The 23709-nt window shown below is 41.3% G+C and overlaps 1 protein-coding gene across 1 annotated transcript in view; it reads right to left on the reverse strand.

Moving 5' to 3' along the window:
- The window catches only part of FREM2 (FRAS1 related extracellular matrix protein 2), a 124828-nt gene extending 108815 nt beyond the window's left edge, over positions 1–16013 (reverse strand). Inside the window, exons 1-2 of the mRNA XM_017815171.1 lie at positions 10856–16013; positions 6656–6745 (exon numbers count right to left, since the gene is read on the reverse strand). Of these exons, the coding sequence (XP_017670660.1) occupies positions 6656–6745; positions 10856–16013 (5248 nt within the window). The remainder of the gene's footprint in view (positions 1–6655; positions 6746–10855) is intronic.
- Between the last annotated feature and the right edge of the window lie 7696 nt (positions 16014–23709).

Below are 23709 nucleotides of genomic sequence, written 5' to 3' on the forward strand. Positions count from 1 at the left end.
AATATAAATAGTACAGAAGACAATGAAAGCCTTTGCACTGAGATTAGTAAGGCTTGTACTAAACTTCCTATACGCCTCATAAAAGCACCTCTTACTCCTGTATTCTTTCACAGATACTATGTTGTAACCTTGCAGCCACATTCACAACAATGTCCCCATGAACTAATATTTTATTTATAGTAAGGTTTATTTATATATTTATTTTTTTATAAACCGTAGTGTCAAACTAACTATTTAAATCCCTTGGTAATACTTACAGCAAGAAGTGTGACATGTGGAAAATCGTTTGGGCACCAACCTAAAGTATATTTAAACAGCAGCAACAAGCCTAACAGACTAGAATTCAATACAGTACTTGGCAAATGATGGCAAACATACTGCCAGCATGTGATGCCCTCGTTTTTAAGCCAAAGATAAACGTAGTTTCTTGGCAAAACTGGTGTGCTCAAATGCCATATGCGAGCTTAAGCAAGGATGCTGCAAATAATTGCCAATGATATTTCACCAGTCTGCTTCTTTATGAACTATCAGATATTCAGTCCGAAATGTCTGTTCCCACATTATTATTATAGCTCACCCAGGAAAACACATCAGTATTTTTGCTTTGAAAAGCAGCACTGACAACCTTTTTAGTTTAATAATTAAACTCAGGTATGTAATATTATTCTCTCACAAATTAATAAAGCATACAAGAATGGTGACATTAATAAAAAAATATTTTTTTTAGCAAAATGAAGGACGACAGATAAAATAATTGTATTTCACAAACTTAATGGAGAGTTTTCTCTAACCAGTGAAACAGAGGTTCTTCAATTAACAAAATTTCTTGCATAAATGTATTTGGGAAAAGTCTATGAAGTTGTCCCAGAAAATAGGTTTAAAGGCTAACTTCAGGGAATTGTTTTGAAAGATTCTTGCTTCAGTGAGGATTTAACCAAATGTTAGTACAGGAAAATGCAGAGCTGTGTTAAGGCATTTAGGGATCTGTAATGAAAAGTTTAAATAAGATTTAACTAATGATGTAAATCACCAGTTTTAGTGAGCCTTGGCTTTGCGATTCTTTGGCTTTAAGTCAGAAAAGCTGCCCAAAGAGCCTGAAATAAAACAATTCTTGTTCCCCTAGTGATCCTCACATTCCTAAAACAGCCATGAGAATCTGTTATTTCTTTCCCTTTGAAATCATTCTACCCTTGAGGCACGGTAGTGCAAGATACCGCTTAGCAGTCCTAAAGAAACAGTTTTGAGGACTCTACTTAAGCACTGAGCAGAGAAAGAAGTTAGGTAAGGGAGGGACAGATTACAATTCAAATTAAGGCTGAACAGAAAATGGATTTTTCCCTTGCACAATCTTGGGAGTTTTTTCTGAATGCTCCAGATTCAAAAGGCCCAAAGCAGGGTAATCTCATTTTTTTACTCAGAACAGGAAAACTTAATGGAACTGACTAATTTAAAAAAATATTAGGATGACACTAGCCTCTTGCAACAAAAAATACTGAGGTTCAAAACAAGAACCTCTTCCATGGGTGCTGCAATCCTGGTTGACAGCTTCTCAAACTTCAGAAGACAGACAGGGCAGGAGGAAGAACAAACAAGGCAAACTACTGCAATGAGAGCACTAAAGGAACAAGCAGGTCAAGAACGTCTTCTTTTAAAAATACTTGGGAGCAGACCACTTTTTATAAGAGATAAACATTCTTTTACTGACTTTACATGACCCGATCTTGAACATTTCAGAGTTATCTACAAAACCTAACTGGATAAAAAAATTCTCTTATGTGAATCAAAAAAGAATACAACAATAGTCCTTTACAGAGAAACTGCTTTCTAACTGGCATTCAGCACACTGCTGCAGTAGTACTGTTACCCCAGAACCGATACCTGTTGCTGGATCAGGAATGTATTTGACTTTGATACTGCCTCTGGAGGCATGGAATTTGTGCTGGGGTTTGAGTTTAGTGCCAGCTTTGGGGTATGTTTGTTTTACTCTACACAATCAGCAGAATCTGGCAAAAAAATTGCCTTAAACCAGTTCAACCAGTTTCAGATTGTTTGAAACAGCACATTTCATGAGAAAATACCTTCTACAGATTGGATAGGTGGGCATTAGATCCATATTCTTATTCAACTATTATGACTTACTGCAGTGACATTTAGAAATCTCAGACAAATAGAGAAAATAATGAGAAGGTGAACAATATACTTCAGGTTTAACTGTACATTTTCAGTGCACAGTTCATGTAAGGAGTAGAAAAGCCTCAGAAAAGCCTCAGACCACTCACAAGGGATGTAGTGTGAAATTGTAGCATGCAGTTTTCTGAAACAGGCACAAGAGCTCAACACACTGGAGCTAACTTCTCTGTCAACTTTCATTCCGTAAGGATTAGTGCCATTTTGCACAGCTAAAGCACCAACTCTATGTGTATATTTGGCAGTGCCATACATACACAATTTTCTCGAGCTTCCAGACTTGCTGCAGACACTGCAGCTTCCATTAAAATTATCAGATATAATTTACTATATGAGTTTGTTTTTCACTAAAGGCTCAAGGATTTTCAACTGGATATTTTCTTCAATCTAGTGAGTCTTTCAATAATGTACCAACTTACATACCAGAAATATGTCCAGGAGTTCAACTATCAGTCTGGATTTGCATTTTTTTACCTTCCCAGGGGGAAAAATCCTGCTTTCCCTGCCTTCTGGTAGCATTCATTTCTTTATTAATTATTGAATTAAGAATTTAATAATGTAAACATCAGGATTCACCACTATCGCATGTTTGCTCTTGCTAAGAAGAGTTTTTTCTCCACCTTCTTAATGGAATGTAGAGACCACTCTGGAGGAAAGTGATTCAAATCAGACTATTTCACAACCTTTGTGAAAAACAAAATTTCATACTTTCTCCATGGTTTTGCTAAAATGGACTCATAACACTTTTTCAGTAAACATGTTTTCAGTATCAACAGGTGTACATATACTTATTTTAAGACCAAAATTTAAAACAAAATGGAAAGTAAATTGTTAATATCAACTAAAGTAGTTTCTTTCGAAACGTCACACAGCTAACTCAGGAGCATCCGATATACTCCACTGTCTTCTTGTTCTCAGTATAACAGAAATGCATGGGCTCACACACTTTATAGTAGATCATCATTTATCCTCAGCTAAATCCCTGTATATGAAGAATAAAAACACTTTCTACCTTTAAAGAACTTTTGTGCTAATAAATAGCCAAATTGTGTTCAATTTATTCTACTTTTTAATTACTCTTATAAAGCCACAAAAGCCTTACAGCCATACATTTGCAGGTAATTGATGCTGACCATAGGACTCTTTCAGAGCCTTAAAACTCAACCAGTTCTTTCTGGTGAAACCTCTAATTTTGATTTGAATACAGAAGGCCTATGCTCTCACTTGTGAATTACAGTTCTGAGGGCTTTCTTTCCTTTAAGTGGCCTTCCTTTCTCTTCATATTGATCCCGTTTCTGTCCTCTTTAGTTATAATCAGAAAGTTTATCATGAGACAGTCATAATGCCTGAGCTAGTCTTCATTTGTCTATACTGCAGTTTTTTCCTCTGGCCACCAAGCAACCAACCTTGTATTGGTACCCTATTTCATGCTTGCAGATCCTAGGTCACGATTTGGTATGTAGCATGGCACTCACTCCCACTGTGAGAAATGGAGCAGGCAAGGGGCCAAGAGCTGGCAGAGTGCTGACTTGGCTCTTTTCACCTCACTTACCCACCTGGTCTGCCGTTGCCCTAACTTGCTCACTAGAAATGCTACCACATGTTAGACAATAAACAAAATTCCAGATCCACAACAAAGTTCATACCAGAGCAGTTTGATGACTCCTTGTACTTGTTCTCCAGGCAATTGCCTGAGATAACTGACTCAGGCCACAATCAAGACTATCATCATTTAAGAGGCTCACAAAAAGCCTTCTGCGTTTGTTTTTGTAAGTCATGGTACAATGAGTAGGGCAGATCAACCGTCAAAAGATGGAGCTAGGAAAAGTCATGCTCTTTTTCTCCTAATTGCAGTTCACAAACCATGAACAAATATATTGCAAGACATGTAGAAAAGTATTTTGCAGGCAACACTATATGGGGCAAAATCAACTTTCTGATGCATGTCATGTGAAGAGACCAGAAATTGGCGTTGTATGTTTCTCTCACTGAGGCATGAAAGCAGTGGAAGATATAAAATACCTGGAGCACAATATGTGCCTTATTTTAGGGTTTTCTACTTATTTGGATAGCATTAGCTGAATTACGAACACATATTCATTCATTGAATCACTTTTTGAAATCCTTCTTGATTTGAACTGGATCACTTATAGACTGTCACACAATTCAGCTTAAGTGAAGTCCCACTTATTTAATTTATAGTGTTAGGCATTGTATGGTAGCACAAACCTGTTACTACTGCAAAATTCCTGATACAGGAGACAAAAGTCTGAAGTGTGCCTTTCTACAGTAAGTGTTGATCACCTGTGCTGCATCTTTCACTCAGCCCTTGTGTGTAGTCTCTTAGTATGATCTGGCTTAAAATCAAAAAAACTAAACAATAGTCTTGGTACCACTGAAAGTCTGCCAAAATATACTTGAACTGCAAAACACTGGCTTTGACGTCTTTATGAGGAGGGTGGGAATATAGCTGGATTAAATTGCTATATTTTTCACCTGTTACAGATTCTAAAGACACTGTTAAGAAATTTGAGTTATTTCAGACAGACAATTACTAATGTTTTGTTCACAACTTCATCAATTTTAAATGCAGCTTTACCATCTTCAGTTAAGCAGAAAATCAGAAATACTCTGAAATGCAACACAGCTCATTTTTCACTGTGTCAACAAACAGCCTCAGGAAAGAAAAGACCATCTTACCATCTAGCTAAGTAGACTGTAAGACAGTAACGTTGCAAGTTCCAAAGGCTCTAAAAAATCAGCAAGCATCTTGTTATCATAATGATTCCTTGTATTATGAAAAACAGCATTGTGTTACAATTGACAGGCTGTTACAGGTCTGCTAAATAGAAGCAGACGTGGCAGGTAAGCTTTTCAAGGAAAGAAAAATTCTTGGTATAGAGTTGGAATATATTAAGTGCGATTTGCTTTAACTACATATTTGCCACTATGAAGTGTTAAATAGAATGGAGAAATGTCCCACAAATGTTGGGTTGTCAAGGGGCAACTCAGTTTTAAGAATTGATGTTAAACAGCCTCTTGAGAGCAAACTGTCTTCAGCTTTAATTAGTCTCATCGCATGAAGCCTCAAAAGATCTCAAGGTTCATGAGTATTTGTTCACCTACTAGAAGAACAACTTAAAAGTCATGAACGGTGTCACTGTGTGGTGACATTTGTCATAAGAAAGTGATGGTAACGCTATGAAAATATAGCATCCCATGTTCCATTATCTTTACTTAGCTTTAAGTTTCTCTAATCTATATCTCAGTTAAAAGAAAACATTTATGGAAAATAAGTCAAGTGTTACAAACTCTTATCTCACTACTTGGTCTCTGATGTCACAAAGATTTGCAAAGACATTTTCAAAAGTCTCTAGAGGAATATACTGTCTCTTCTATGCTTGTCCAGCACAATGGAGAGGTGAACATGCTTCAATATCCCACTCCCAGCAATGGTAGATGGTGACAAAACTGTTCAATATGTGACAGACAGGACAAATCCCTGTTCACTGATCTTAAAACCCTTAATTGGTTGTGCTTCTTGTGAAGCAGTAACACAAGCTGAGTAACGCAGGCTGACAATAAGCTAATTAGAAGCTTTTTTTCTAAGAAGTATATTATTAAATCAACTAATAAAATTCATTGTCAATTCCTCATAGAGCTATGTATCACATATTAAGAAAGTATTAAAGTAACATAATCTAACCACCTGTTACCACACACAGGAATATCTATATTTAGGAATATCCACCTCAAGTACAGACTTTGGATGGAAAAAAGCCTGTTAATGTATTTGGTTTACCCTTTAAACTGTTCTTTTTGCTTTAAAAACAAACAAACAAACAATCTACATATTTTTTCCTCAAATGAGTACATGCCAGTATTCTCACTTTTATATTTCCTTTTGCATCTGCCACAATCCCACAAAACAATATTAGTCAGGAGAATTCACATCAGTCCCCTGACGAAAATGTGACAAGCCATTGAGGATTTTGTTAAGCAGGTAGAATAAAGACTTGAACTCTACACAACAGGTACATTAATGTTTTCATATGAATAGTCTTATAGCTGAAACCTTTAAAAAGGTAGACAACAATAACAACACATCAAAATTTAGAAAGTTTCTCAAGATAAAGACTTAGGAGAATTTACGTGTAAAGAGACTGGACAGGGAATACAAAAGTAAACTACAGAAAACCCTGGTATCTAAGTAGACTTACAGAATTTCACTTTCTTGCTAGAGTAGGTTGAGGGTTTTTTTCATTAGATGCAATTACCATTTCATCAACTCCTCTCTTTTTAATGACCAGAAACAGTTCAAAATATAGGAAAGGCATAACAAAACTCATATTCCAGGAGGTTACATAGACTTCCTTCAATTAAATTCAGTGTTCTTCAACTCCCAAAAAATACTTAAACTCTTTCTCTTTAAAAAAACAACAAAATCACAGATCGTAGGAGTACTCACCACCATCTTCAACGATGAAATGAAAAATGTCACTGGTGGCATTGTCACCCCCTCGTAAAACATAGCATATCTTCATATCATCTATATCAGCTGGAAAGAGTCAGGAAAAATAGATTTTATTTAAAATGTTGAAGGTAGAAAACTGTTTTTATAGAAAAACTTGACATGTATTAAACAGTTTTGCTTCAACAAGAGAGAGGTTGAGGTTCTCCAGCAGAACTGAGGAATTCCACAATTAACAGTGTTGAAGTTTTACAGATATCATTCACTCTCCCTTTCTTTACTTCCCCCTCTCCAGTGCCCTCTTTCTTTTAACTTGTATTTACAAAAAGAATTGAAGGGGAATTTACAAACATGGGCTCAACAGTCAGAACTACTTCAAATTTTTAGTCGTTTCTCTTCTTAAACAGAAGTGTATCTCCACTATAATATTGATTCTGTCATTCTTCAACCTAAAAACTATTGTAGAGGACATTTATAGGGATTGATTGTTTTAATAAACAGATGCAATTAAAGTAAACAGACAAGACTTCAGTAAGAAAAAAATGTGATGTACAATTTTGAATCATCAATTGCAATAAAGTATGAAAAAGGCAAACAAATATTTATTAATATTGTGTTTTCTGGTTTCTTGAATACTGATGAGAAACCTACAATGCATAAAAAACTAATTTTTTGTCACTTTCTTTGAAAGACTGCTCTTGGTAAAAAATTCATGTCTGATACCTTTTTCAAGAAAAAGAGTTAGAAATTAATAGTGTTTAAGTGCACCTCAAGTACCACCCAAGTTCTCTTCTGATGTCAGGGTGGATGCATGAGTAAAAAGAAGCCAAAACCACTTTTGTTAAAGCTTCACAAAATCTTCAGTTCCAAAAGTAACCAGACATCTTCTACGGCAAACAAGAGCACTATCAGCAAATATATGTAACTGAAGAATCTCTTCCATAAATGTTTGAAAGTTAAAGATCAAAAATTCATGGGGCTGTAAAGAGGATGCAAACAAATACCTCTTCATGCCAGTGGAGCAAATAAACCTTTCATCCTGCAAATACACAAGTACTCAGCTCTGCTCATGTGGGTAGCCTTATCAAAATCCATCATTCCAGCATATATAAAGATAAATACTTAAACCAATGTTTGCAGGACTAGGACCAACTCATAAGAAAAAAAGCTACTTGTCATCCAAATATCTTAATTTTGCCAGAATAACTGCAAAGGAATGACCTGTTTTCTCTTCATTAAGAACACGTTCAGAGTCACTTGAGCATATATCAAAACTTGTCTAGTTGTCAGCGCAATTCATTTCTGTGTAACTACAGTGACTGCTAAAAATTAATTTTATATTGGAATTCTCTAACATAATTCTGAAATATATCCAACATAATTTTCTATTTCAAAAATATAATTATCTCCACTAGCATAAGACAGAAAGCTGTGTGCTAAACAATTGCTCTTCTCTCTCTTTCAGTTACAAGCAATCTGAAAAACCAGACTGCTCATGATACTTGCACACAATGAATCTTGTTTCATCAATGTTACCTTCTCAGTGTGGTCAGGCTGCCTATTCATACAACCACAGGCACAAATCCAAGAAATGGGAGTGTGAGGTGGTAGAGTATTAGGATGGACTTCACGAACTACTGAGCAGCTTTCAAAATTTATCTGCATGAGACCCTGAACAGTCTCATCTGACTTCAAAGTTGTCCCAGTTTTGAGTAGGGGTTGGACCAAATGACATCCAGAGGTCCCTTCCAACATAAGGGACCTGATCAAGTTTTACAAGCCCCATAAGAACCCACACATGTTGATGAAACTTGAATTATTCAGCATTTTGAAAGAGGTGGCCCACGGCAGGATGAAAGGCCTAAAAAGGGGAAAAATCAAAACATAAAAAGAAAGTGTATAAGAGCAGGTCTGATAGTCAATACAGAGGCTTCCCAAAGTCAGTTGCAAAATCTGCACTTACACAGGGATTATTAACAATATGACAAAAGAGGGTCTTGTTTACTTCCGCCCTGAACATTAGATAATTATTTGTCTCAGTATAGCATAAGCACAAAAGATGCATAAATTCACTACTCTGGATCTGACAGTGTTAAATGTTTGCATGTTAATGGTAGTGGGTCACAAGGTGAGGGACAACAGTGAACTACACAAAGAGTTGTGTTTCATATTACTTCTCCAAACTGTAGCATTCTAAGTTCAGCCAAGAATTTTTGTCTCCCTCCCACTCACAACTTCTCTCATACCCAAAGCAGCTACAGACAACAGGGCATATGAGGAAAAAAGGAAAGGAAAGGAAAAGATTGTGCCCTTTAATCCATGACTTTTGCTCCACATTATTCTACAATTTCCAGAAAGGTCTCTCTCCCTGTCCTCAGAAGATCCCTTATGTAAGCTTGATGATTTCTACCTTCCATGCAGCCTTTACAGGCATCTCTTCTCTCTCAAGTGCTTTCATAAGACATTTTCATGTTTGCTTCATAAAATACAAACCATTATAAAAAGTATTCAGGAAGCTGAGAAGATACCACAGAAATAACACAGATGCTCAGGAGATATTTGCTTACAGGTGTCAGAGGACAAAATTGTTCAAGAAATGGGTATTTCTTAAAAACGTTCTTCAATCCAACACAAATTAAGAGTGCTTGTGCCAGTACTTTCAGGGAACCTGTGAAGTTACATCGCTTTCTGGGGATTCTCACCAGCTTTAAAACCAATTTTTCCTAAGGGCTGCCTGCTTCTTACCCAGCTTAGGCAACCCTAGGATATTAAGATAGCCTGCATGAAGACCAGTTAGCATGCCACATGGTTGGACTGCCAATTCAAAGCCAAGTAATAACTTCATTTTAGTCACCTGGCCACATGGCACAAGAGAGAATGGAATACATATCTCTCCCGAGTGCTCCTCCCCCCACAAAAAACCAAAAGGGATATTACTGTGCTATGCAGTGGTCTTTTTTCAAGGAACACCTGTTTAATAATTCTACATTCTTCAGTGTAAAAGGAAACTCATTTTAAAAAGTAACAATCTGTTTATTTGCTCACTTCCTTTCTTTTCTGTTTCTCACTTACTCTGGCAATACTCTCAATATTACTCACAGTTCACTACTGAAGCCTTACACTTAAGGAGCTGTGCTGGTTCCCAAAGCCTCTTGGACATCTTTTGATTCCTTTTCATCCTCTTTTCTGCACTAACACAGCAAAACTTAGGACAACCCATCCATTTGAAAGTTCATCAGGACTGTTTGAAAGATTTGGTACATTGCTACAGCCAAGACTGTAACATGGGTATGTACCAGTATGGGCTCTGTGAAATGAAATACAGCCAACTGAAGGTGTTCATCTCAAGCCTTACTACCTACACAGCTCAGCCTGGCTGGGCCCCTTTAACTCTGAGTCTCCATGCTGTTGTGCTGTCTGCTTATTGCACAGCTGCAGAAGGCTGCAAAAAAAATCATTTAATTGTTAATTAACAGCCTTTAACTGATTGAGAAGTACCTGGAAAATTCTCTGGAGAATAGCTAATGCTCCCATTTCAATTGAAATTACTTCACAGCCTGTTGAGGCTTTATTTCAGAACATATGACACGTGTGGGTTTTGCCTTATTTATAACACCTAATATTTTAGTTCCATGTAAAAAGTACAACTGACATAATTTTAAAACATTTACACTACCTTTTAATTTACCATAAACACTTTGTGGTTAAGATTTGTGTAATTAAGGCAACAATTGTACTCATAATATATTATTTCCCCATTGGTTAGGAAAGTATTTTGCTTTTACAGTTGAGTGTACTCAGACTGTATAGTGACTGATATCCTAGCCATGGTATGACCATTAGTTAATAATGGCTTTGCCACTCCTAAAGCATTTCGTAAATAAATCTGATTAAAGAAAGCACTGTCTCTAAAGATGTGCAGTCCAATTCTGCTATCAAAAATTCTATCACTGATAGAAACTCCAAATCACAGTTATCTGGACTAAGCTCTTCAAAGCAAAGAAGTGTTTATCCAGCAGACCCCATTTCCTGTTTATAGCTGTCACAGACGCAATAAATAATAAACAGACATAAAAAATAAAGAAGCCATTATAAATAAGCTCACTGTTGGACAGTTTCTCCCATCAATCATTATAGAGTTTATAATGAAAAAGAATGTTTCCAGTGATCAAATGAAAGCACGAAGTATTGTAATACCTTGGGTGAACTGGCTGATGCTATGGTTGCCTTTCCCTAGGTGGATCAGGAAGCCATGGCGTGGACCCTCTGTGATTCTGATCTTAAGAGTAACATGCAAACTGTCCCTGTCTTCCACTTTGAGCACCTTGTTGGTAATCAGAAACCCGACGTGACCTGTGGCCAGGATACGAAGAGTCTGAGCACCCTTATTTATTACAACTTGAGGCACACTGTTGTCCACGGCCATTATTCGAATCTTCATAGTCTGAGGCTTCCTTGTTTCAAACACAGTGTTGGGGAAGACATAGAAATCAGTATGAGTGCCATCCGTAACAGTGAAAGAAAAACTATCCTCAACTGATTCTGTGCCATCATGTTTGTAGCTGATTAGATTTTCATTTAGATCTTGTTTAGTGAAGGTGGTGACTGGTTTGGAGTTATTGAACATGATCTGACCATGAACTGGTATCTGAGTGATGATAAATTTCAGCAATGTATCAGGTGTATCTCTGTCTTCTGCAGTCAGTTCAAATGGGGTTATCAGTTTGTATTCATTTTCACTCACTACCAGATTATGGATTGTGACAACAGGTTTCTTATTGTCCACATCACTAATGGAAATTCTGAAAGTACGAAACACAGGGTTATAGCCATCAGTCACCTCAAACTCAAAGCTGTCCATTTTCACCTCATCTTCTGAAGTGTGAATGTAATAGACTTTATTGCCTGCTAATAGGAGTTGAGTAAAAGTGGAGATCGGTACCCCAGGCTGATCTGTGCATTCAAGATGACCACGAACAGGTGCTCTGGTAATAGTGAAAACTAAGTTCTCATCTGGACTATTCAGGTCACTGGTGCTGAGCAAATCAGTAGTAAGGGTTACCTTCCCTCCTTCCTTCAAAGAAACTCCTTTGCTGATTACATCTGGGAAGACAATATCAATGCTACCTATTGTCACATAAAAGTAGCGGTCAATGAGAGGATTTATTCCATCCGTCACATCAAACTTGATAAGATCACGAACTCCTTGTCGGCCAAAATGCATATATCGAATCAAGTTTCTATCCACTTCATCTTGGGTGAAGTTCATTCCCAGGGTGATATTCTCAACTCCACCTGAAGGCTTTATTCTCTGCAAGAGGCCTTGTCCCGGTCCATATCTTATAATATATGTCAAGGTTTTGTCTTCAGAATCAAGATCAGTAGCCTTCAATATTCTGTTATTAATAGTTCTAGTTTCCCCTATTTCAATCTCCAAACCATCATTGATGGCCATTCTGGGTGTCTCATCATCTACAGGAATAACCATGATGGATACTGTTTTCCTAACGGTATGTTTACCATCTGTGAGCTTCACCTCAAAACTGTCCATCTTTGTCTCAGAGTCATCATGTTCATAGAGTATGTTGGAGCTCTCTGTTATCTGATCCAAGGTGAAGCTCTCCACGAGGACAGTTCCATTGACCAGCTGGTTCACAATGTGGCCGTGCCTGGGAACGCTAGTGATTGTGAACGTTAACTCATCAGCAGGGACGTCTGCATCAACTGCGTTGAGGATGGGGGTATCAATAACCAGGCTCATGCCTTCCATCACAACAAACTCTCGCACAAAGATTTCAGGCTCTTCATCATTGATGGGCATAATAACAATGGGGAAAAACTGCCTCTGGGAAAAGTTAATGCCATCAGAACAGCGGAAAGCAAATCTGTCTTCGACAGGCTCTACACCTTTATGTATACTTTGGACATAAAAAATATGCCCTTGACGGAGGTCTTTCAAGGTAAAAGCACTTATAGCTACACCTGCCCTAGATTTTTCAGACCCTGGGGCAGGAGAGATGTTCTCTACATATCCAGATGTGGGCTGAGCAACAATTGTGCAGAGTATATCATCACTTGGAGTATCCACATCTTCAGCTCTGAGGTAAGCAGAAGTAATGACCCGTTTGTCACCTTCTGTTACCATGAACTGCTCCCCCACAAAAATCTCTGGGGCTTGACTGTCGACAGGAAGAATGGTCACCACAACTGAAACTCCCTGAACAACATTGCCCCTGACACTCCACTTCTCAGACAGGTCGGATAAGGTAAGGTTGAAGGCATCTTCCTTGGGCAGAAGGCCTATTTCGCCACCAGTGTGTGCATACACCACAGCACCATCCAGCAGATCTCTCTGGGAAAATCTCTCTGCAGGCACTCCTTGAACCAGGATGCTCCCATGCTGAGGAGGATCCTCTACAATGAAGGTTAACATTAAGTCATCTGTATCCTCATCGGTACCTTGAATGACATTAGCAGTGATTTCAGCAGCACCATTCTCCAGCACATCTAGGTAGGAACCAAGAGTGCCCGGGGGCAATCGAAGTGTAGGAACCTCATCATCAACTGGGTGCACATTCATTTTCAGTGTGATGGGCACAAAATGAACCCCATCACTCACATCAAGCCTGCAGGTATCACTGTTGGTCTCAGCTCCACTGTGCACATACACCACCCTTCCTTGTCTGATATCCTCCAGGCCAAAGACACCTCCTGGAACCAGACTGTACCCGGAAAGCTGCAACTGGCCATACCGAGGAACCTGGGTCAAGATAAATCTCAGATGGGCAAGTTCTGTGTCCGTGTCACTAGCATCCAGCTCAGTTGGACGAAGGACATGGCTGCCTCCCTCAGGCAAAGTGAAGCCAGTATTAGTGATTTCAGGAGGCTGGTTATCCACAGGCTGCAGGTAGATGGTGAACGTCCCTTTGGCTGCATTGCCAGCTGCATCTTGCACTAGATACTGAAACTGAATCAAATGAGGAGCCACTCCCAGCTCTTCCTGTGGGGGGCGGTATGAGATCTTGTGGTGATTGATCTGGGCTTGGGTGAAGTGAGTAACTTCTACAGAGTGATCCTCAGTCAGTACAAGGGATCCAAGGCGAGCTCCATGTACATCTGGAGGGTGGTTGGTGTCAGTGTCAGTGGGGGGCTGTGTTACTGTGTAGCGGAGTTCACGGTCCCCTGAATCCTGATCTGTGTAACACAAGTGCTTCCTCCGCAGGGGGGTCACCTGCTGTTCTGCAACTATTAAATGCAGGCTGCTGCTACTATGCAGCTCTGGGGCTAATCTGTCAACAGGATGTACCCGGATCACAAAAGTCTGTGGCCCTGAGCGGTTGGGTGGGTCATTGTCATCCTGGACTCTAAAGACAAACTGGTCCAACACAACCCCAGGGCCAGGGCTGTGAGCCCCAAAGTGCTGGTAATAGAGACGCCCTTCTACAATGTCCTGTTGCAGCCACTCTCTCACTGGTTTTTCATAGATGAGGGAGCTCCCTGCTAAAGCTGGCATTCTCCTCCAAGAAAAGCCCTCATCTTCTTCCTCCTCTTCCCAGCCAGGAGGTGGTTGTGCTTGACGAAGGAGGAGCTGCCCAGCAGTTGGGCCAGACTCCACTATGAAGAGCAGGATGGCATCCTGCGAGTCAATGTCAGTGGCACTAAGAGCACGGGTGGTGATGGGCACTGTTTCACCCTCAGCCATGGCAAGCCCAGTGTTAGCATTAAGTAGGGGTGGCTGGTCATCAATGGGCACCAGGGTAATGGGGAAAAGGAACTCAACGCGATGGCGAGAGGCACCGTCTTCCAACCGCAGCACCAGGTTGTCACTGAGTGGAGACTCACTGCCATCATGCTGGTAAATGACCCAGCCTGCTGCCAGCTCAGCCACGGTGAAATGTTTACGGGGGGCAGCAGATCCTGGTGTGTCCTCCAGGAGAGTGAGGTGGCCATGCCTCAGCCCTGCCACCACGCTCACCTGCACCTGCTCAAGGTCATCCTCGTCACTGATCACCAGGTTAGGGCTGGGACCTGGGCCTGAGAGAGGCCGCGACTGACCCTCATAGAGCACAAGGCCAGTGTTGCGGGTCACCACGGGTGCCAGGGTGTTCATTGGCTTCACCACAATCACAAAGGCAAAGGGCTCTGAGGCAGCACCCTCTGGGTCCAGTACCTCCAGCTCAAGCTCAAAAAGCCGCTCTTGATCCGAGTCCTCCATGGGCGGCTGGTAGGCAATGCGCAGCTCCCTCACGTCCCGCTGGCTGAAGGAGGTGACAGGCAAGCTCCGGTCGTCTGTACTGACCATGTGGCCCTGGCCAGGGCCAAAGGGAGAGGTGATGTTGAAGAGCAGCAGGTCTGGTGGCGACTCAGCATCCTCAGCTGACAGCATGTCAGGTGTGAGGGCCGTGAGGACAAACTGGTCCACCTCCATCATTAGCATGGCCAAGAAGCTGGGTTTGGGGGCCACATTCTCAGTCCCGGCCCGGATCCGCACGAGCACCTGGAAGTACTCGCGCTTCAGCAGTGCCCCGCCGCCCGCCGCCTCCCGCAGCTCCGCCACCAGTGGCAACAGGTCACGGTTCGGGGACCCGCCGGCTGCCGTGTGCCGGTAACGCAGCCCCAGGCGCAGGAACTCCTCGCAGTCCCACATCGAGGAAGGCACCGGGACGCCCCCCGCCGCCTCCCCGCCCGCGCTCACGGCCGCCGGGGGGTAGTTGAGGATTTCTCCGTAGCGGGGCAGCCCGGCCAGCAGCGGCAGCAGCCCCACCCGGCAGCGCTGCCGGCCCGGCTCGAAGGCAAACTCCAGGCTGCGGGCGTCCAGCGGGTTGCTGGTGCCCCGCAGGCGCTCCACAATGAGGGGCAGGTTGCGGGTGACGATCTCCAGCTGGGTGAAGAGCACCTCCACCTCCAGCACCAGGGGCAGCACCAGGGAGCGGCTCGGCGAGTCGTAGCGCAGCTGCAGGCGGACGCGGTCCCGCGCGGGGCTGCGGCCGCCCAGGTGCGAGTACTGCACCTCGCGGGCGCCGAAGTCGCAGGGGAAGCGCCGGGGGCTCAGGTGGCCCGGGCGCTGCCACAGCGGGTCCTCGTCCAGCACGGTGAGGTGGCACCGGTCACCCGGCTGCACCTGCAGCACCAGGTCCCGCGCGGGGTCCAGCCAGGCGGAGCGGCCCAGGGGCACCCGCAGCCCGCGGTTGGCCACCACCACGGGGGCCGCCTCCGGCGACCACGGCGAGGAGACCGCGGCGCTGCTCCCTGGCGGTGGCTCCGGCGCCCCAGCCCTTGCGCAGCCGGCCAACAGCAGCAGCGGCGGCAGCAAGCCGACCAGCAGCCGCCGCGGCGCGGCGGGGAAAGTTTGCATCGTCCTTGCCGGCAGAGCGAAGCGCCGGGAGCCTCCGGCAGCGGCCAAGTCGTAGCGCCGGTCCTGCCGCCGGCGCGGCCCACCCAGCCCACTCGCCCCGCGCTCACGCCGCGCTCTGCGAGCGCCGCCCCAGCTCCGGAGGGGAGCCCCGCGAACCAGCGAGCCCCGCCCTGGCGCCTCCGGGCGGCCAATGGGCACCCGCAGGGGGCGAGGCCGCCGTGCGCGATTGGGCGGAGCGGTGTGTCAATCATGCAAGTTACAGGGAGGAACGCGGCTTCCCCGCCCTTCTTCCCGCGGCCGCCCGGCAGGTTGTGGAGGACGAGGCGGCGGGAGAGCCGAGCCCTGGCCATGCGGGAGCTGGGGGGCGGCGGGCACGGATCACCCTGCCGGCAGCCGCCACGGGAAGGGCGCTGCGGCCCCCACCCGGAGCCCTCATGTCAGGGGGAGGGCGGTGCTGGTGGCCCGCACCGGAGGAGCGCACCTCCGCCGGCCCCGGGAGCAGCGGGAGCGGCACCGCCGCCCCCTCCCCTGCACTGAGCTTGGGGCACAACTAGAGCTGGGCTGTCCCCTCATTGCTGCCGGGAAGGACTCGGGGTTTCCCTTCCTCTCGGTGGCAGGAGCGGGGCTGCCCGGGAGCCGAGCCTGGATAACGGGGCAGCGGGAAAGGTGCCCGAGGGGAAACGGGGTGTGCACGGCAGGAGGGGAAGCGCCCGGGGCTGCCGCCGGGGCGGCGTGGAGCCCTGCCCGACCGCACCGTCGCTCCGTGCGCCGGGAAGGGAATGGATAAGTATCCCCGGGGCAAAACACTTCAGATGATATCCAGTTTCACTCCTCGGAGGTGACTGGTCACAGCGGCGGGTGAATTAAAGCTTCGCGGTATATCTGCCACCTTGTGCCTGCAGTTAAAAGCGCATTTATAAGAGCCCGGGCTTGCAGGAGTTCTTTGCCTTTTAAAATTCCTGATAGCAGATTCTGAGTTTTGATTCATCGTTTTGCACAGCTTCTAAAATTCTTTCATGTTAATGAAATGCCTGTTTTTAAAAAAGGTTTCTAATAATAGAAAAGCGAAAAATACTACAAAGAGACAGATTCATAGACAACCCAAGACTATTTAGAAATTACTTGAGTAAATTTGTGATGCCTTCTTTTAAAATAGTCTTTTAAGTTATCCTTCGGTGGTGGACCAACATTATGGCATGTGATATTGTTGTCTGTATGGAAAACTTGAATTTGGAATTTGAATTTTGCAAGTGTGGGTAAGGTCAGCCACACTTCTATTTAAGTATTCTTTCCAAGAAATAATTTAGCTTGGGTAGGGGGACATCAGTGGACATCTACACCCAGTTCTACAAAACTGGATTATTGTAATTTGTGAGATACTTTGTATTCAATTTTTTAGATTCTTGTGTAATACTGCCAAAAGCTATTTAGTTAAATAAGTCTGTACAGAATTCTGGATTTGGACACTGCTGCAGGAGGTAGTAATTTTAGTAATTAGATATCTAGCAACTTGAGTGACATTAATACCATTTCTCTACCCTTGTGAGGCATTCATCCTGGATTTCAGCAAATTAATGTCTTATTTCTTAGCCTCAAAGGAAGATATTTCAGTACAAAAAGTTGAGTCCCAGGACCAAGGATCCCACAGTTTCACAACTATAGTGTTAGTATCTCTTTTTGTCAGGGATTACAGTATGCAGAGTGGAATGACTGGAAGTGCCCAGGTATAATGGTCTACTGTCAAGTCCCAAGCTCTGTTTTAAAACAAACAAGTAAGTTTAAAAAAAACCAACAATCACCAAACAACCAAAATCAAATGACCCAGAACATGCGGCTTGAGGTAGCATCAGGGCTGTCTGCCTGCATGGTCATGAAGAGTTTAAATTATTAATCTAAATTATTAACTTATTCCTGTATTTCCAAATTTACTACAGCAAAATGAAGTTTTACAGAACCAACATCCAGTAGAAATCTTCACATTTATTGACTTCAAGGGAGAAAGATTTTCCAAACTCTCTTTTGCAGAGTTAGCCACTTAAACTACGTGTATGTGCATATATTGTGTGGAGAGAGAATTAGTTAGAAAGGGTAATAAAGCACTTACAAATAGCATCTACCTTTTTTATTTGTTGTTCTAGCAGAAGAAAAAAACCCAAAAATATCAAATGAAAAGTGCTCTTTTTTCCCAGTTTTTAGTACTCCTAGACTATGAAGTATAGCAAGTAAGCGTGTATCTTCAAAATATTTTCTCTTTAATGATGGTATGTTTTGAACTATGTTTGTAACAGAGAAATCTCTTCAATATTTTTTGGGATGTTTGTGAAGAGACCATATGTGAGACATCTCTTTTCAATCAGTAAAGAGAGTTAAAGAAATATGGTGGATGAAAGAATAGCTTTTGAAATACCTGTGTTGAAAGTGAATGGCGAAGGGCATTCCAACAGTTAAATTTTTGAGCTATTTAGCTGCTTTCTGAAAAAAAAAAATTTAAAAGTATTAAAGGGAGGATATTGACCCATCTCTAATACAAAAATTTCTTATTTTCAGCAGACACAGAGTTTGGTTCTTTGACCTCTGTTGTCTCAGTCATGAAGTTGTAAATTTCCATGTAAAAACAGCAGAAGTCCTCTTTGCTTTTAGCGGTTGCTGTCTTTTCAAACAAGTCAGTGACCTCTTGTACCACAGTCCAAGTACAAAGTGCAAGACTTGCTTTATTTCTTCTTCATTTTCACAGCACAACATAAGATACAAAAATTTGTTTCAGTCCAAATATCTGTTGCCTTGCAGGCAGAGATGTTCATGAAAAGTCCAAACCCCCTAAATCTTGCATCCATAGATTTATTTCCTATTGCTTTGCAGTGGGAAGAAATTTAACTGGTTTCTGTCAGGATAAGGTTTCATTCCTTGATTACTGAAACTCTTACACAGTCTGTTCCCAAAATTGGTTTTGATTGATGCTGGGATGAATAGAGTGCTGGTTTGTACATTTCATGTACCTGCAGTAAATGTGACCACATGACCTAGCCAACGTTCACTCCAAAACCCAATCCAAAATCACTCTCCATGTTTTTAAAGTTCTTAGACTTTTGTTGTAGTACCTTAAGATGTTTCTTTTGCTGCTGCTCCAGTAATTGTCTTTACCTGCCTGACACTGGTGCCCTGCCCACCCTCCATGTCTCTAGTGCTATTTTTATTTCAGCTTTGGCTCTTTGAAAACCTACTTTTCAAGTCAACTTTCTTCAAGATCCTTCCCACTTTAGAAGCAATGTGTTTTTCATTACATTTTTTTTCTCCTCTGCCTTTTGATCATTCTCACTCTTTTTGTTTCAAAGCCAAAATACGACGTCTTGATCTCCTATTAACAAAGGGGAAAGACTTGGTAATTTACTAGGTTAAGTTATTCCATCAAGCTTCCTTACTTATGTTTTATGTCTTGTGTTTGGACTCTGAAGTTTATTCATTGTGATTATGGAGTTTATAACATTATTTTTAAATGTACACTGACACACGTGCATGTTCTATGATGTTTAATGAAGGCAACAAAAAAGACACTATAAGCAACACAGCTGTTTTCAAAAAATATTTAAAGATCTGAAGACCTAGGGTCTCTCTCAGATTTCCCTTGAATAAAACTGGTGAGTGGTTGGAAATCTTGTTGATAGGAGCTGGCCAAATACTGTCACCACTGACCAAGAAGGTTTATTCTCAACATGCAGTCCAGAATAGGTACCTGTTTTTGTGTTATGTATTGTGTTACACTATATTTATGCAAATTATAATTATATCTGGAATTATGTATTATCAAGGAATTATTGGTAAGACATTTATTACTTATAGATAAATACTTAATAGCTGGTGGAGATTAGCACAGTCAAATCTTCCATGTTTATACATTTGTCTGAAGTGCCTATTTATTTATTTTATTCTTTTAAACCTTAAACTCTGTCAATACTATTTATATTGCCATGTTTTTGTTACTGATCACTGAAAATTAGTACAGTCAAATGTCTATTAATGTTTAATAATGATAGTTTATTAATGAACTGAGTAGGGAAATATTCCTGACACCACTTTATTTGAAAAATTAGACAGAATGGAAACTACTTAGTGAATGAGAGATCAAAGTTATTTAACTCCTCCTGTCCCACAAATGCCATATAAATACATATATTCTTGTTAGGATATGTGCAACATTGTTTTGTTGTTTGGTTTGGGGTTTTTTTTTCTGATAACACATGGCTGTTATAAAAAAAAAATTGCAACAGAGATTTATTTCCCTTCCTGCCTCTCCTTGTTCTAATGCTTTCAGAAAGTGTTAGAATTCAGTTCAGAAAGGACAAATTATGGCCTAACAGTACAGTTGTGCCTTGTGCATTTTGACAATTGCAGTACAGGCATTTTATTAGTGTAACCTGTGGAAAACATTAATGGCTGAAAGAGCTGGGGTCACTTGGTGCTAGAGTTAAGGTCACTCTGCTGATGGTGCAATGTTTTTGAGTGAATAAAAAGTGAGAGAGAATAAAATTCTAGTTTTCATAGGGTGGTTTATGAGTTCACATGTTTGATTTCTGTATTAAGGTCTCTGGGTTTAAAAGGTAGGAGTTCAAATTCGTTTCTAGCACAGATGTTAGAGGAGATTGAGGTGAAATTTTTCAGAATAGTCCATTCCTCTACTGACTACGACTCTGTATCTTTGACTGGTAGTGGCGGAGTCCTGACTATTATGATCTTAGAGTTACACCCTTAAATAAGCAAAGGAAACCTTGTACATAAAAGTGATACTTTTTAATGGGTTTAACAGAAATCACTATGAAAAAAATAGAAAGCCTTTGACCACCTAACCCTATCTTATCTCTTGGTCTGCCAAAGAAATAGACAAGAATATTTGCCCAAAATTAATTTTCTTATGATAAGTCTATGAAGTAATTTGCGAGAGAAGTTGGGCAGTTCCTGTAGAGTGAAGCCTTGCATGCTGAAATTTTGTTCACAAGATGATCTCCCTCCGTCATGGGTTATGATGGTTAATGGTTTTCTGTATGTTTCATGTTTACCTTAACGATCTGTAGGGAGGAGACACTGTGTTGTACCAAGTACTCACATTGTGTTAAAGTAGTTCATTCAAAGAGTCAATCCATTTTTCTCCGGAGGAGTGATCTCAGTGGTCAAGAGGCTTTTCTAACATGAGCATGATATTGTTCTTCTCAAAAAAATTGCAGCAGTGTCTAGATATATGTTTCTATCTTTCTCATGTTTTGAATGTCTGCTGACCTTATGGAAGGACATATATTTGTCTGTGGGTGAATTAATTGATGAAAACAGTGCACTAATTCTGCACCTAACAGAGGATTGTATTTAGTAATAATATTTAGAATTATTTTATCTGAGCCAAGATGTTGATTTGTGCCTATTAACAGAACTCTTTTTTATCAACTAAATATTTCTTATACACACCTATACTATAAACATGACATACTGCACATTTTATATAGTACACAGTGATGTTCCACAACAAAGACTGTTAAACTAGGTCCAGAACTTCAGTTAAACAAGCTGTCATATATCCCCAAACTGAATGCTTTTAATAATTCAGGGTGCTATGGTACGTGTCCTAAAATGAAACAAAATTCTTTTGAAGAATGATCCTGCCATCTCTGCATTGACCTTGTATAACTATTAAAATTGCATATCAAAGGCTGCAGAAACTGAGGTTTAATCACTTACGATTTCCTTCACTGTAATTTTTTCTTTCCCGCTTTATAAGAGAAATTTTACCTAATCTTTGCAGCTTCAGTTGTCATAACAAAACCACCCCACACAGGCAGTTTCATCATGTTATAATTCAAACAGTGTCACTGCCAAATACACATTTTCCTGTGACTGTAAACTACTCGCCTTTATGTTACACAGCCACAGGCTAGAATGTAAATGAGAACTAAGCCTTAAGATTGTGAAGTGGACAAGCACCAGCATCCCTCCTCCCTTTTCATGTTCAGGTAGTGATGTCAACCACTTACTATGTTTCCTTTCTCCATAGAGATTTCAGTAAGTTAGCCAGTGTTAACTTTGCTCCTATTTTACACACAACTGGTGTAAATACACAGACATATTAACCTTTTGGGTCTGATACTGGGACTTCCACTCAAACAAACATCTGATTATCTTTAGTGAGTTTTGCCAAGGTAAGAATCACAGTCAGCTTAAAATATCATAGATGAGGATTTTATTTGTATGCACATCATATGGATGTAGGTGTCTGTTCATCTGCATAACTATTAAAATTAAGCATTTTTGTAGCATTGCAGATTGATTTCCAAGCATTCCTGTAAGCTTGTTTCAAACGAATTCTCCAGAATTTTATTAATTTTCAAGTGAATGATCAATTATCAATTATCATACTATGAAATAGGAACTATTCTGGAGCAATAACTATAAAACCTCTGGATCAAACTGATTTTACCTTGCTAGTATTGCAGGTGTTCATCACAGATAAAACCAGCAGTTAGCAAGTAAGAATCCAAATTTCAGGTTACCTTGCATTTTAGAGGGTAGATCTTCAAGGGTTTGGATAAGAACTTAGTGCTTAACTTCATCTTTCAAGCGAGAGAGACATTAACTGAAAGGCAGAGAACAGCTAGGATTTGTGTTTGGAGAAGGATACTTGCAGCAATGCCAAGGTACTACTCACATCATACACACGCCACAGAGTTGGGATATGCAACAGACTGCCCTTAAACAGAACCCCAAAAAAACCAAAAACTTGAGCAACGGAGTTTCAAATTTCCCATCTCAATATGTATGTGTGGAATGTGAGAGGTAGAATACTACTGCCTAAGCTAAATGGTTCTTTGATCCATTCCCCTTTTTAACTTAAATTTTGTAATAAAATGAGTTTATGGCATTTTAGTAAAGAGAGAGTCTTTCAAATATACCTTCAATAAACTCATATCAAACCAGTGTTCTTTGTCATTCCTCACTCCTTTGGACATAAAAAGACTGCATTCAGGCCAATTATTTTTGGTGTCTGACTTAGACCTTGCACCTTACTTCCTCCACTGACAGTATGTTAGAGTCGGCTCTATCAGCCCCCATAGAAGGAGATTTGAATCATTTATTGCTGTATTGATATTAGAAATTAAGAAATTTTGACAGCTGTCAGACATACAGCACGCCGTGGAGAGACTCCTCTGATAAACAGTGAAGGGAGGTGGGGTTAGAGGCATCTCATCCTGTGAAAGATGTTTGAGAAGTGCTCATGTCCTTCCATTTCTGCTCTGGGAAAGCTTACATTCCTGGCTTAGCCTAGGTCCTTGATTCCTAAACTTACAAAATTAAATGTGATAAATGCCACTCCAGGTTATGAGAGATTCAAAAGCTCTGAGCCTACTGCCTCCAGGACTTCTATTTTTAAATGCTCTTCCAGAAGTTCTGCCATTTCACATGTACTCATATTCCTGAAGAAGCTAAATCTTTTCTTAAGCGTCCTCAGGCTTCCATGTTATGCAGCTCTCTTTAGTGCTCTGATATGGAACAGAATCCAAAGGCAAAAGGTGTTGCAGCATGTTCAAAGGCTGCTGCTGAGACTGTTGAGATTTCTGAGTGGCTTGTTTGCAAGAAAGTAGAAATAGTTGACCGTCAGTTTCAAAACATTTTCCACCATTGTGATGTCTCTCTATAACATAACTCAGAAAACGAAATT

This window comes from Lepidothrix coronata, unplaced genomic scaffold (genome assembly GCF_001604755.1).
Source record: "Lepidothrix coronata isolate B3197 unplaced genomic scaffold, Lepidothrix_coronata-1.0 Scaffold48, whole genome shotgun sequence".
NCBI lineage: Eukaryota > Metazoa > Chordata > Aves > Passeriformes > Pipridae > Lepidothrix > Lepidothrix coronata.